General features: G+C 33.8%; 2 protein-coding genes across 2 annotated transcripts; one reads left to right on the top strand and one right to left on the bottom strand.

Annotated features, from left to right (window-relative positions):
* Positions 1-282: 282 nt before the first annotated feature.
* On the top strand, positions 283-1,227 carry LOC124091146 (olfactory receptor 52A5-like). The gene has a single exon (XM_046442117.1). The coding sequence runs from the start codon at positions 283-285 to the stop codon at positions 1,225-1,227; it is 945 nt and encodes a 314-aa protein (XP_046298073.1).
* Positions 1,228-4,962: 3,735 nt separating this feature from the next.
* Positions 4,963-5,898, bottom strand: LOC124091220 (olfactory receptor 52J3-like). Its single transcript, XM_046442188.1, has one exon. It carries the CDS (start codon positions 5,896-5,898, stop codon positions 4,963-4,965), a length of 936 nt encoding a protein of 311 aa, XP_046298144.1.
* Between the last annotated feature and the right edge of the window lie 10,628 nt (positions 5,899-16,526).

The following is a 16,526-nucleotide window of genomic DNA, read 5'->3' as shown; positions in this document are numbered from 1 at the left end:
TTCATTTTCATCAAGCTTCTATTTTGCTTTATTTGAGGAGTAAAAAAGTTTTATTTAAGATAATAATTCATATAAACCCTTTTAAAAAGCAAAAAATTAACCCACCAATTTTCTTTTAATAAAATCAGGTTAAAGTCTAGTTAGCCATAGAAGAATGCATTAAATTATATGATTTCTCCAATTACTTTTCCAGGATGACGCTGCACAATTAAAGCTGTTAATAAATTTCATAATTTCTGATTAGACCTGAAGATTGGAGGGCTCTTTCATCATTGTCCCATCATGCCATTTGCCAATGGCACCTGCTTCAAGCCATGGGTCTTCACTCTCATTGGAATTCCAGGCCTTGAATCAGTGCAACACTGGGTTGGGATTCCATTCTTCATTTCTTTTATTCTGGCCACCTTTGGAAATGCTCTGCTTGTCACCATCATTCGCATTGAGCACAGTCTCCATGAGCCCATGTATATATTTTTAGCTGTATTAGCCGCTACTGACCTAGGCCTGACCTTCTGCATTACCCCTAAAATGCTGGCCATCTTTTGGCTTCAGTCAAGAGAGATTCACTTTGACTCCTGTCTGATTCAGATGTATTTTACACATACTTTCCAGTGCATGGAGTCTGGCATTCTCCTGGCCATGGCCTTTGACAGATATGTGGCTATCTGTGAGCCCTTAAGGCATTCTGCCATTCTCACTAAGAAGGTACTAATCACCATTATAATGGCAGTGACCATTCGAGCCTCCATCATCATCATCATGTGTCCACTTCTAATTAAGTTGCGCCTCAAGCATTTCCGGACCACAGTCATCTCTCACTCCTACTGTGAGCATATGGCTGTGGTAAAGCTGGCTGCAGAAAATGTCAGAGTCAACAAAGCATATGGACTGTTTGTGGCTTTCTCAGTCCTTGGATTTGATGTGATCTTCATTTTCTTATCCTACGCCTTCATCTTCCAGGCTGTGTTTAAGTTGCCACAGAAGGAGGCACGATTCAAGGCATTCAACACCTGCACAGCCCACATCTTTGTCTTTCTTCAGTTCTATATTCTCACATTTTTTACATCCTTCATACACAGATTTGGCTTCAATGTTGCTCCCTATGTGCATATTCTGCTGTCCAACCTTTACCTGCTTGTTCCGCCACTGCTTAACCCTATTGTCTATGGAGTGAAGACCAAACAAATCCGGGAGGGAGTGATCAAAATGTTCACTCGCAAGGGTTGAATTCATAAGCTCTCCAATTCCTCATTTTGTTTATGATAATCTGCATAGTGATCTTGTCCTGTGGGGTAATACTATGATAATCCTTATATTATTTTAACTTTCATGGGCTGGAACAGATTTCACAAATAAAATTACAGATAATCCATATACACATTTTCGATAAAATTTCAGTTATGTAATCAAAACTAATAATGCTTTCTATAACTTTGTTTAACTTTTGAACATTCTCTAACCTTGAAATAGGATCAGTTTTGGAAAACATTACCCTATGTTTTATGCATTTTATCCAATGATATTGGTACAAGTTATTCTCATACTTTCTAACACTAGTTTCTAAACTATGAGTCATGATAAAACGTTCATATTTTAATGTTTAGTAAACTCTAAATACAGTAAAGCTTTATTAAATATTACATGTTTTCATGTAACATGGTAGATTGAATATATATATATATGTATATATATATATATATATATATATATTTTTTTTTTTTTTTTGCAGGGAGTAGGGTCTGGAGTGCCTGAGGACTTTATACCATTTACTAGTAGAACTGAATAAAAATGAAGTCATTAAATACTATTTTTTGAAGTGCAATTTTGCAAACTGAGAGCTCGTTAAATTTTACAAATAGCTTTCCGCTTATTTCCCTCAATGTTATCTCTAGAGTGGCAGAATTGTGTTTTGTGTGGTAATCAAAAGACAAGGGCTGGGGTTGGGGTTGTGACTCTGTGATAGAGCACTTGCCTTGTATATGTGAGGCACTGGGTTTGATCCTCAGCACAACATAAAATAAAATAAAGGTATTGGTCCATGTACAACTAAAAAAAACACTTTTTAAAAAATGACAAGGGCCATAAATCTTCCTTGGTACACTACCTACTAAATTTTTCCATGTGAGACAAGGTTGTACTCTATGCTTCACTGTGATTATGAAATTGGTAGCAAATTTAATTACTATGTACCAACTTATGTATTTATCAACACTCTCAAAGCCTACAACACTTGTGCACTCTCTGTACATTACAATAACTTGATTTGAAGATTTTTTTTCTTAAGTTTTCAACACTACCCACATTTGCCTTTATTGACTGATAAACACAATTGACACTTTTTGGTCAGAAACATATTTGTAAATATATGCTCACACTACAGTCCCAGGACACACATTATACAAGCATTATCAAGATAATGTTTGTAATGACATATTTTTTCCTGTTTCTATCAAAAACATTTTTTGTGTGTGTATGTGGTACTAGGTGGTTGAACTAAATGATCCTTTACTATTGAGCCACACTAGAACTTTTTATTTTATTTAGAGACAGGGTCTAACTATATTGCTGAGGCTGGCTTTGGACTTGTGATCTGCCTGCCTCAGGCTCCTCAGTCACTGAGATTACAGGTCTGAATCACTTTACACCCAGCTGTATGGACAACATTTTAATATTCTCTTTCAACTCATCTTTTTTTCTCCCCTTCGTATTTGTTTAAAACATGAGCTTTATTCACCAACTTATCTTTTGGCTCCTCATTCACAATGCAATCTGTTTTCCTAAATTGCTGTTTCATTTTACACTCACACAAGGGAGGTCTGAGGGATTCGATTTTTTCACATCCTCACATCACTGCTTATGATTTTCTTTCTTTTTAAAGAATTGTTATTATGGTCATTCTTATGGATGTAAAATGGTGTCACTGTAGTTTTGATTTGCATTACCATGATGACTAATGATGTTGAGGAAATTTTCATGTACTTATCTTCCTTTGCCCATCTTTCATTGGATTAATTAACTTTCATTATATTGTCACAAGAATTCTTTATTAATTCTAAATATATAATTGTACTTTCAGATTTATGATTGGCAAATATGTTCTCCCATTCAGTAAATTGTATTATCTCTTGATGATACAGCAAAATTAATGTATGTAAATTTAAATGTATGTACTTTATGTATTTGTTTTTTTCATTGATTTTGCTTTTTATTTCATATTTTAAAAATCATCACAGTACAAAGACATAAAGATTTACACCTATAATTCCTATTGAGAGTTTTAAGCTTTTATCTTTTATACATAATTCTATGATTTTTCTCCAACTTTGAATCTGTTTCTTTATTGTTTGTTTTTATGATTATATGATACTTGGGGTTACAAATCTTTGAGTGTGAACATTCAATTGGCTTACTACTATTTGTTGATTAAATTTTTCTGTCTGGCTTCTTGGCACCTTAAGCATGCTGGGAACCTTAGACACTCTATTATCTTCCATGAATGTATATATTCATCTTTATTCATCACTTTACTATCTTCTTAATGTAATAAATTCTGAGACCGAGAAATGAGAATTCTCTAATTTTATTCTTTTTCTACATTTTTGTTGTTGTTGTTGTTGTTGTTATTCCAGAACAAAAAGACTCATGAGAAATTTGTGAATGTTTTTATCTCTGATAGAAAAGAGTACATCCTAAAAACATAAGAAATGTATCTTTCAGATAACAAATATATAGATATTTCTTATATTTCCTGCCATTAATTCCTTCCAGAAATATTTTACTGAAATCTCTAGTTCATGATCTTTATTGTAAAGCAAATTAATCTATTTTCCAAACTTCTGATCCCTGAAGTTTTTTTTTTTACTAATCATTTAATTTGTTCTTTTTATTCGTCTATTTAGTAATGTCACAAAACTCAGTCATTTTTGTGCCACAGATGATGAATGTGCCACTCAAAAATTAGTTTCTAATATCCTGAGAAGTCATCTTTGTCTAATATTTCCTCATTGCTCTATGCATATCTCTTTTTTCCAGTACCAAATTCAGACAAAGCAATAAAAATTTGCCTTTAACCTAAGAGTTTCTTGATAAGACTTCAAAAAATATTTGGAAGAACATCAGGAAATTTCTGACTTCAAAATTTTATCTTATACCTGAACATGTCTGGGACTGACCTACTTTAGAAAAATATCAAGCCATACAGGGTGGATATATGTTGCATTCTACAAATAAGAGGACTTCAAAGCAGAATAATTGCCCATATAGAGAGATGGTTGGTTAAATATACTGAACACACACATACATACAAAAATTATTAAGCATAACTTGAAAACTGGCTTGTTAGAATTCTGTACATCCAAGTTTCTCTTATAAACAATATTATCTTTCCTTAAAAAAAAACTACTGTCTTCCAGTACTTTTACAGTAAGGGCACATGGTGCCTACAGATTTTTATGAAAAGGAAAGAATAAAGCATTAAAATGGAAAAGAAGGATTATACATTCTAAAAACTGTGACTCAATATTGCCATTATATTCTCAGAAAAATCAAATGCATTTAGATTGTAATTGAGATTACAATTAAGATCTTATTTTTCATTTGAACATATTTCTCTCTTCACAGAACTTCAAGAAAATTGCAATCAACTGATTGTGCCAAGCTGAGATATCATCTTATTTTCAAATGGAAAGACATATGAATTCATTTGATCTCAATGATTAAAAATAGAAAGTGCTTCAGTGGAAATCCCTATTCCATTACCACACTGTAATGGAAGCCTACATTCAAAAGAATAAACACTTAAAGCCAATATAGAGATTCAACACATAAAAGCATACTCCAAAGTTTGCTACTTTAGTATCAGGTGGATTTTTTGCTTGTATGCTTTAAGGATCATTAGAAAAGAGCCAAAATATGCATCTTGGGTTATAGTCACACTCTCAAGACCTACAAAAATGAGAGCCTCTACTTTGAAGTGAAAACATGGACTACATGCTCACGAATCTGCTTGGTCCGCACACCATAGATAATGGGGTTGAGGGCAGGTGGGATAACCACATACAGGTTGGCAACAAGGATGTGGACATAACGTGGAATTTTTTTGCCAAATCGGTGGGTGAGAAAGGAGAAGAGGGATGGGGTGTAGAAAACACACATGACCCCAACATGTGAGCCACAAGTGCTCAGTGCTTTGTGGCGGGCATCTCGTGATGGGAGGCGGAAAACAGCACGGAGAATGTGGGCATAGGAGATCCCAACCAGTGCCAAATCCAAGATGAGGAAAGAAGCCACAAACAGGCCATAGATGGCATTGATGCGAATGCTCGCACAGGCCAACTTGGCAATGCCCATATGCTCACAGTAAGAGTGGGCAATAATTCGAGCTTCACAGAAGGGCAGACGATAGGTTAGGTACAGAATGGGCAGCATGAGCAGAACAGGACGCATTATGATTCCCACAGTAATGCCTGCCAGCACCCGAGGTGTCAGAATGGTTGTATAGTGAAGTGGAACACAGATGGCTACATAGCGGTCAAAGGCCATGGCCAGAAGTACTGCTGACTCCATTCCTGTGAAGGTGTGTATCAGAAACATCTGGGCCACACACGCTCCAAAACCAATTTCATGTGCATCAAACCAGAAGATACCTAACATCCGAGGCACTGAGGATGTGGAGAGAGCCAGATCTATGGCTGATAAGATGGCTAGAAAGTAGAACATGGGATCCCGCAGAGTATGGTCAGACCTGATGATCAGCAGAATTGTAGCATTGCCCAGCAGAGCCATTAAATAAACAGAGCAAAAAGGTAGGGAAATCCATGCGTGGAAAGCCTCAAGTCCTGGAATGCCTACAAGAAAAAAGGTGTCCGGGTGGAAAGTAGTAATGTTGGTATGGAGCATCTTGCCATCAATGAGAAGAGAAGCAGTTGATCACTCCTAGAAAGAAAATTAAGATTTAGAAATGCTTAGCTCAAAACTTCTCCAATAAGCTTAATTTGTATGTGGATTCTTCTTTTTCAGAAAATCAGACGCTAATAGTTGAGTCCAAAGTCAGATATAGGGACAGACTAAGTATACTTCAGGCAGAAGGGACATGGACTGTATAGTGGGTCTCCCTCTGAGGCTTTGTCCAATAATATTTTATACTCATTCACTTAAATCTCATGCAAAACCTGGAAAAATATTCAAAGACCTGAGATTGATGTTTATGTGGTGATGACAGTCTTCTTCAGAGACAAAGCACACCTTATTTAATTGTATCAACATATAAAATCACAGAAAGGCAAACTAATACCTGCATGCAGAAGATGACAGTATATCCAACAATATGGGTGTTCCTGTACACAGGGGTTAACAGAAAATGCAGCAGAGTAGCTTAAATTAATTTATTTAGTGTCAGTATTTTAAATGGTCTATATTTAGAATAATGCCTCAATATCTCATCTTGCCCATGATTACTCATGTAACCACACAGACACACTACATTTTGTCTCATATATGCAAATTATTGCCCAGATATGTGGAATATTGTTGTTGCTGGAACTCATCTCCAGCAGAGAATGCATCTCCTTTTAGTCATATCCTGGTAGAAATTAATAAAGATGCCAAGAATTTCTACTTGTTGCCAAATTCCCCAAAATATCCTGGGACAGCCAATACACTTCCCTACATGGAGGAAGTAAGTTTTGTTGAAAGGACACTTGAAAGAAATAAAGACAGTAGTGGTGGTCAACATCAGGGCAAGAAATATGTGCTACTGACTTACCTCACTTCTGTTGTTATCTTTACTTCCTCTCTCCCCTTCTTTCTTTCCTTCCTTCCTTCACCTGTTTCTGTTCCTCTCTTTTGTTCTTTCAGAAAGAAGTGATAGATAGGACTATATAAAAGAGAAGGAATAGACAGAGGAGCATATGAAGAAAGGAAAGTAGGAAAGAAAACCAGTGAAGAGAAGAAAGAAAGGAAAGAGAAGAAGTCTCAGGTATAAATGAGTCCAGAGAAAAGTCATAGAGAAAAGTCTAAATTTCAAGAAGTGTTTTATTAATGATATTTTAAATGTAGATATTTCCCCGGGGCAGTAAATCCTGTGAGACTGTGTGTGAAGTCCGTATCCAGTCTTCTTTTTTTCTCTGTCTCCCTCTCTGGAATCAAGAATCCACACTTAACTTTCATCCTCTGATAGTCTTACTTATTAACTTCATTATGGAAATGAATATCCTAATACACACTTGTTCTTGGGAGTAGAGACTATTAATTATGCCACAACTTTAATTTTCCTCTGCAGGAATAGGAAAGACAGTGAATGAATTCTGACAAATCTTTCCTATATGCATATATGAAAACACCAGAGTGAATCTCCACATAATGTGCAACCACAAGACTGAGATCCATCCTAATTAGAATAAGAAGGAATCCATGTTTTTGTCAATGTCAAAATATAGTCTACAGTCATATATAACTAAAAAGAACAAATTTAAAAAAAAAGAAAAAAAATTAAGTGTTCCAGGTTTTTCAAAGAAGACTTCTTTTAGTCAGAAAATATTTACATAAATGTGAGCTAGACAATGTCAACTTAATAAATTCACCTGTAGTCTGACCTATAAGGGTTAAACACGAGTCTCTGATCACTATTCATCTTTACCACACATTTAATGGGAAGCTCACCTTGACCAGAAACAGGGATAGAGACCTCTTATATCTACTAAAGAGGAGAGTTTTATAATATACATACTTATAACCCTTGCAGCCTATCTGAAATTAAAGCTAACTCCAATCTGTTTATGAACCAAGACTATACATCAGAGTCTCCTGGGGAAGATGCTATTTTCTGCATCAGGGAGAGATGCACAGACACACCTACCACCCACTTACTCTGGATACGCACATTGTCAATACAAAGTAAGATACTAAAATACTACTAAAACAGGTTTATATGAGGTGAACAGAATCTCTTCTTGGGTAAATTTTGCATCTTGATTTTCTAAGACACTATAATAATGCCAACTTAGAACATTAAAAAAAGTTAACCCAAGTATGGTTGCATGCCATTCCTGTAATCCCAGAAACTTGGGATGCTTAAGCAAGAGGATCGCAAGTCCAGCATAGTTGATTTACAAGGCTAGGAGTGCAGTTCAGTAGCAAAGTACTCCTAAATTCAAAGCCTAGTACCCATCCCTAAAAAAGAAAACATATATCCATATATATCAATATATAAACATATATTGATAATTTTTAATTATCAAGCTATATTCTTGGGGTCAAATAAGATAAAGTCATTCATATCTTTTCCATGCAGTGTGCAATCTATTGGCTTCAAATGTAAGTTAATGAAAACAAATTTAAGGCTAGCAGTGTTTCTCAGTAAGAGAGAACTTACTTAGCATGTGTGAGGCCTAGGGTTTGATCCACAGAACTTCCCATATGCAAATTTTTAAAATTAAATTAATGTGAAATAAATTTATAATTAAAGGAAAGGTGTATTATTATCAAAACTTATAAGACAAGAAATAAATATTTCTATGTCCTGATTAAAACTGACATAAAATGCTATTACTTGTAGAAATAAAGCAAAAATTAATCAATACCATATACATGTATACACACACACACACACATATATATTTACTTAAAGAGAGGAAGAAGAAGAGTAGGGTTGTCTGAGTTAATATATTAATAAAAATCCTTATCTATATAGCAAGTAATCAATGAATCCAGTCTGAAAAGAAAGAATCACTAAATATTTAAATGAAACCATCATCAAGTATTGTGGAATTAAATGTCAGAATATGCATATAGACATTTTCAGGGTAGATATTTTCCAAGGGCTAGAATTGGAGGTTAGACTGATTGGGATCAGGGAAGGTTCCTACCACTGTACCCTTCAATGTGATATTTTCTATTAATATTTGTGTGATGTTACTATTATGAAATTTAAAATGTGTAAATCTTTCTTATATATTTAAGCAATATGCATTACTAAAACAAATTAAAGTATTAAGCAAAAGTAGTTTTTCATTGTTGATGATTTTCATAAGAAAAAAAATTTTATTCTATTTTTTATTTTTACTAGACCATAAAAATGATACATATTAATGCGATAGCATGTGATATATTGATACTTGTAAATGGTGTTTAATATTCAATTCAGAGTAAACCTATACCCTCAAACATTTATCATTTATTTACAGTGAAAACTTTCAAAATCTTTTCTTGAAACTTGAAAAAAAAGCAAATAGTATATTACATAATCTATAGTCTATGCAATAGAATATCAGAAGCTCTTTCTCCTAACTGTAATGTACTTCTCATTAATTAAACTTTCCCCATCTTTCCTTCCCACTACTCTCCCCAACCTATGGAACCCATAGAAATGATCACTTCAATCTATTTCTTTCCTATTCCCATCCTAAACTCATTTAGATATTATGTATTTTTCATAGTAATTTGAGATCTAATACATAGAATGTAATTACAATGCTTCAAAAGTTCACAAATTCCACTCCTTTTGTCACACCAAATTGTCCCAGAATCTTTGTTGTCTTTAGTGTCCTATCATGCAGGTACAAGAAAGAACTCTGTAAAGCTATTTCACACCTTGTGTTCACACAAAGCAGTCATACCTACAGAGGAGTTTTACTCTTTTTCCAAATGTTATGGAAATAGAAATTGGATCTCCTTTCTTCCTAAGTTCTTAAAATAAAATAAAATAAAATATACCCCCACCTAAGGGCATAGTCTGAAAGACAAGACATAGAACTTTTTAATAATGTAGATTACATTGCAATCTAAATTTTCTTCATGATCTTTCCAAATATCCTTCTCCAAGTGACCAGCCTAGCCCAAGTTACCATTGGATGGCATCAAACTTATAATGAACTTTTATCTAATATTACAAAAATAGTTTAACATGTTCCCATGCTAAGATTTCAAAACCCAAGTTTCTATTTTGTACTCCATGGTTTCTATTTTTTTCCCTCCCCTGAGTTATACAATACAAAACAGCTCAAATGACAGTGAAAATGACATTGCTATTTATTCTTTAAAAATATGTGATTAATTTAAAATAGCAAAAAAAAAAAAAAAGAACTCCAATGTAAAATATCTCCAACCTTTGGACAAACATCTTAAGTTGTTATAAAACAAATAATGTCAAATTAAAATATTGATAAATCATTTGTAATTAAATACAAGGACACTACTCACCAAAGTTCCTATTAAGAGCACAAAGAGGTTCTGACTGGGGTGATATATGCATTAAATACACCAGTTTTAATTATATTTTAAATATACCTTATGTTCATAGCCCATTATCATATAATTTCTTTCTTGACTTATAATTATCATGAAAAATATATTGACATATTAAATTTCTTGAATGAATCACACATAAAAATAATACATTAAGTACTAATAGTACAAATCTCTAAATAAATCACAGGCAATTTAATATAAGAATAAGAACCAAAAAAAAAAAAAAGCTCTAGTACTTTAAAGGACTTTGAAGTATATCCAATGAGTACAATAAAACACTTTTATCACCATTCCTCATCAGGAAAATGCTAATTCACACCACAGGGTGACACTCTCTAGCCCACCCAGCATGACTGCAATGTAGAGCACTCATCCCAACTGCTCATAAAGACATGAAGCAACAACTGCTGGGTTCAGAAACAGGAAGAGGCTATTAAAAGTAAATGTCCCTTATAGACTAGTAATTACTGAGGAAAATATCCAAAATAAATGAGTGATTGTGTTCAACAAAATACACTTACAAAAATATCCATAGTGCTTTTATTTGTAAAAAGAAAATACTAACTTAAATATCCTACTTCAATAAAACATGTAAGTATATTTATTTACCCATTAAAGTAATGAATTCATAAATACCATATATGAAGCTATAAGACAAAACATAATAAAATAATAACAAAAAGAGCAAGCACAAATGAACCAACGATATGCACAAAATGCATTTATCTAACAGAAATGTTATAGAGCAAAAAATCACCAGACAACATTAAATTGTGCCCTTCAGATTTTTACACTTGATTTATTTTATGAGAAACCTTGAAAACAACAGCAATACAGAACAAAACTATCCCTGAATGAATCAGAAGTTAGAAATAGAAGGGATGAAGTGAACATCAAGTCAAAGAATGAATGGCTTTTGTAAATAAGAAAATAATCAGAATGACACAAGAGGTCACATTGCATCTGCCAGATTGTAATGAAACTTTTTTTTTGGTAACAGCATAATAGTTTTTTAAATGTATTGTCTCTTTGTACTTATACATGAATTCATTTTGATATAAAAGCACAGAGTAAATACACTGAAATAAGCCAAATAAAAATGTAATACATATAATATTTTTTATTATTTTTCTAGAATATAATTCATATTCTCTGCTTAAAGAAATTAATTTTTCTTTCTACACAGGTTAACTGTATGCTCTTTCTTTCTTTCTTTCTTTTTTTTTTTTTTGTGTGTGTATGTGTGTCTTCATACACGTACTTAGGGTAATGATGACCATCTCATTCCACTGTCTTTCCTACCCCTATGCTCCCACCTTTACCTTCCCTCTCCTTTCCCCCTTTGCTCCATCTAGAGTTCACTTAATCCTCCAACCTCCTCCCACCCAGCATATTATGGATCAGCATCCTTGAATCAGAGAAATCATTCGGCATTTGTTTTTTTGGGATTGGCTAATTGCACTTAACATTATATTCTCCATCACTTATCTGCAAATGCCATGATTTTATTCTCTTTTAATGCTGAATAATATACCATTGTGTATATATACCACATTTTCTTTATCCATTCATCTACTGAAGGGCATCTAGGATGGTTCCATAGTTTAGCTATCATGAATTGTGCTGCTATAAACATTGATGTGGCTGTGTCCCAGTAGTATGCTGTTTTTAAGTCTTTTGAGTATAGACCAAGGGGTGGTAGCTGGGTCAAATGGTGGTTCTATTCCCAGTTTTCCAAGGGATCTCCATATTGCTTTCCATATTGGCTGCACCAGTTTGCAGTCTCACCAGCAATGTATGAGTGTGTCTTTCCCCCAACATCCTCACCAACACTTATTGTTGTTTGTATTCTTAATAGCTGCCATTCTGACTAGAGTGAGATGAAATCTTACTTTAGTTTTGATTTGCATTTCTCTAATTGCTAGAGATTTTGAACAGCTCTTCATGTTCAAAATACTAGAAAAACTAGGGATAACAGGAAGATATCTCAACATCATAAAGGCTATGCTAAGCCTCAGGCCAACATCATACTAAATGGAGAAAAACTGAAGACATTCCTTCTAAAAACTGGAACAAGACAGGGATGCCCTTTTTCACCACTTTTATTTAACATAGTGCTTGAAACACTGGCCAGAGCAATTAGACAGATGAAAGAAATTAAAGGGATATATATAGGAAAAGAAGAACTCAAATTGGCACTATTTGCTGACAATATGATTCTACATGTAGAAGACCCAAAAAATTCCACCAGAAAACTTCTGGAACTAGTAAATGAATTTAGCAAAGTAGCAGGATACAAAATCAATACCCATAAAGCAAAGGCATTTCTGTATATCAGTGACAAATCCTCAGAAAGAGAAACGAGGAAAACTAATCTATTTACAATAGCATCAAAAAATAAAGTACTTGGGAATCAACTTAACAAAAGAAGTGAAAGATCTCTGCAACAAAAACTACAGAATGTTATAGAAATTAAAGAACTTAAAAGATGGAAAGATTTGCCTTGTTCTTGGATAGGCAGAATTAATATTGTCAAAATGACCATACGACCAAAAGCAGATTTAATGCAATTCCAATCAAATGACATTTCTCATAGAAATAGAAAAAGCAGTCATGAAATTCATCTGGAAAAATAAGAGACTCAGAATAGCTAAAGCAATCCTTATTAAGAAGAATGAAGCAGATGGCATCACTATACCAGACCTTAAACTATACTACAGAGCAGTAGTAACAAAAACAGCATGGTATTGGCACCAAAATAGACTTATAGACTAATGGTACAGAATAGAGGGCACAGAGTAACCCACATAATTACAGTTATTTTATATTAGACAAAGGTGCCAAAAAAATACATTGGAGAAAAGATAGCCTCTTCAACAAATGGTGCTGGGAAAATTGGAAATCCATATGCAACAAAATGAAATTAAACGCCTATCTATCACCATGCACTAAACTCAACTCAAAGTCGATCAAAGACCTAGGAGTTAAACCAGAGACACTGTGTCTCGTAGAAGAAAAAGTAGGCCCCAATCTTTGTCATGTTGGATTAGGCCCCAAGTTCCTTAAGAAGACACCTATAGCACACGAATTAAAATCAAGAATCAATAAATGGGATGGATTCAAACTAAAAAGCTTCTTCTCAGCATAAGAAACAATCAGTGAGGTCAATAGAGAGCCTGCATTTTGGGAATAAAATCTTACCCCACACTTCAGATAGAGCACCACTCTCTAGAATATATAAAGAACTCAAAAATCTTAACACCAAAAACCAAATAACCCAATCAATAAATGGGCTAAGGAACTGAACACAGACACTTCTCAGAGGAGGATATAAAATTAATCAACAAATATATGAACAAATGTACACTCTTACTTGTTCACCTCCATTTAGCATTCACCTTTCTCCTTCCTCTTTTACCTTTTATATGCTTATAACATACATTATTTTTATTTAGAACATCTTATAATGTTATGGTGATATGCCCCATATACCGGGGAACAAAGTCTTGAAATCATTATATATATATATCACTGTACATACTATAGTACCTAGCACTGTATTGTGTATTATATGGGGACTTACCAAACATTGTTAAAAAAAATAGTTATTTACTAACTTCAAAGAAAGTGGAGAGACATGGACTATAGAGACTAATTAGATTTATTATTTAATTCCACTTCAATTTTTTTATTCCTCAATAAATCAACATTTCCATGTAGTGTTATTTGATGCAAGAAAAGTCCTATCTGTTAAAAAAATATATATCTGTTGTCAGTATTCACACTGGACAAAAGAATGTGGGGATCTTTTTATTAGCTTAGCAAATAAAATTATTTACTAAAGCATATCATAAAATATCAAAAATTTAGGAAATCTAAATCTGTTTGTTCAACTGCTAGTATCTTGAGATTGGCCATATTGTCATGTGACAAATTCATATATAACACATAAACACATATATGTGATACACACACGTGCACACACACATGCATAATGTTGAAAAAATTTACAAAATGAAATATATTTCTGTCATGTAAATACTTACTTCCAACATGCAATACACACACAGGAAATCAGCAGATGTGGAATGGTATTTATGCATATGCACATGATTAAGGATTCATATGTATGTGTGTGTTTAAGAAAAAAGTATACAAGAAGAAAAAATGAAGATGGGAGGAGTGGTTGGAATTAAAAAGATGACAAAGGAAGAAATAGAGACACCAAGAAGGAAAAGACGCCAAAGGAAGCAGATGCCTGTGTCACAGGATCTATTCTACTAAAATTTCTAAGCTATATAGAACTTCCTTAAGAGAATCAGCAAGGCATGATACATGTATGTATGCCAAATACCTAGTCTTTATCTGATTTTCTTTTGGTCCTTGATAAAAATTTATTTAACTATGTTTTACATTTAAATGAAAATAAATGTAATAGATCTGATTAACTTTATTAAAATTAAACAAAGCAGCAAATACTTAGGTTTTCCTAGGAGATATGCAATTGCATCATGATGGGCTTGGTTATTAGAAAAGATTAAGTATGTTCTTCTATAATTCTACAGTAAATCAATAATATTGGATAAGAGCTGGAGCCTGTTTGTGAATGAGACATCTGGTCTGTGACATGTGCAGCTATACAAGGCCACAGAATCATGGTCACTCCTAAGGGCACATAATTTCATTTCTACTTTTATCCCCTGGGAATTGAAGGACTCGAAGATTAGCATATGTGGATTGGTTTTCCATTTTGTTTTTGACTCTTCTTCTGGGAAATATTATAATTATTTTTATGATTCGAACTGAACACATTCTCCACCATCCCATATTCTGCTTTCTGGATATTTTGTTATCAATTGATCTGGGCTTGTTCACATCCACCATTCTCAAGGGTCTTGGCATCTTCTGGTTCAATCTGAGAGAAAGCACATTTGAGGGCTCTGTCATCCTTATGCTTTTCCACCACCTGTGCAGTGGCAGGAAGTCAGCTGTGCTTGTTGCCATGACTTATGACCACTATTAGGCCATCTGTAAAACTCTTCGCTACACATTGGTGCTGACAAACAGGGTGGTGTCAGCTCTATCACTTGTTATTCTCCTGAGGCCCTTATCCATTGAAGTCCCCTTTATTCTGCTCATTTGAAAACTTCACTTCTGTGGACATCAAATCATTGCTCACACATACCATAAGCACATAGACATTGCCCACCTGTGCTGTGAAAGCATCAAAGTTAACATCAACTTGGCATATGTGCCATTTCTAATCTGTTTTAACAGAAAGCCATTATGTTCTCCTATGTCCAGATCCTCATATTCTCTCCTGCCTACCTTCCAGAGGCACTGAGCACCTGTGGCTCCCAGGTCTGCATCATACTGGCTTTCTCTATATTAGCATTTTTCTCCTTCATGGCCTGAAATGTTCCTCTTATATCCACATTTTTCCTGCCAAATTATATGTTGTTATACTACTTATTATGAACTCTTTTATTTATGTCATCAAAACTAAGCATCCGAAGAGGGCAATTTGAAATTTCAGAAATACATTTTGATATTTGTATTTCAGATATTAAGAGGCTTAAGTAGGGGGAAATGTGGACCTTATTCTCTATTCTCAAAATTGTAAAAATTAGGATATCTGGGGGAAGATTGTATCCTATATGCCGATTTACATTTTTTTTTTCACTTACACTAGTGAGAAAAAATTCTCAAAAAATAAGCATTTAATGTAGGCATGTCAACTATATGATAAATAAAATCATTTCTACATGTAAAACACATGAAGTTGACAAAAGTAAATAGCATAATAATATTCACATTTATAGAATATATAGCTAATCATTAAGTTCTTACATCTGCAATAAGAAGTACTACTTATTAACGTGTTTTACAGCAGTAGGAAACTGAGGCAACGATATGGCATAGAATAAAGTATATAGAGTAGGTGAAAATATAGAAGCTACATATGGCCAGGTGGCTGCACAGATGGGTCTTAAGCTCCTTTTTCCACCTGTGAACACTATTACGCTAAGCTAACAAAGGTAGATTTTGTATAAAGTACAAAGGCACAGACTGGTTTTTCATTGTTTCCAGTTCATTTCAGGATAACATCTTTCCTATATGGGTTGGCTTGCGGTGACAGAATCTGAAAGTGAATAAGAACAGTGGAAAAGAAAAGAAATAAAAACATAAAACTAATTTCCATAGCTAGTGAATAACATCAATAAGATGACAATATCAACTAAAACAAAAACAAAAAAGCACAGAAACAAAAGACACTTGGG

Source organism: Marmota monax, unplaced genomic scaffold (assembly GCF_021218885.2).
Source record: "Marmota monax isolate L192 unplaced genomic scaffold, Marmota_monax_Labrador192_F-V1.1 WCK01_AAM20220418_F8-fsc00068, whole genome shotgun sequence".
Lineage (NCBI taxonomy): Eukaryota > Metazoa > Chordata > Mammalia > Rodentia > Sciuridae > Marmota > Marmota monax.
This window is presented reverse-complemented; position numbering and strand designations above follow the sequence as displayed.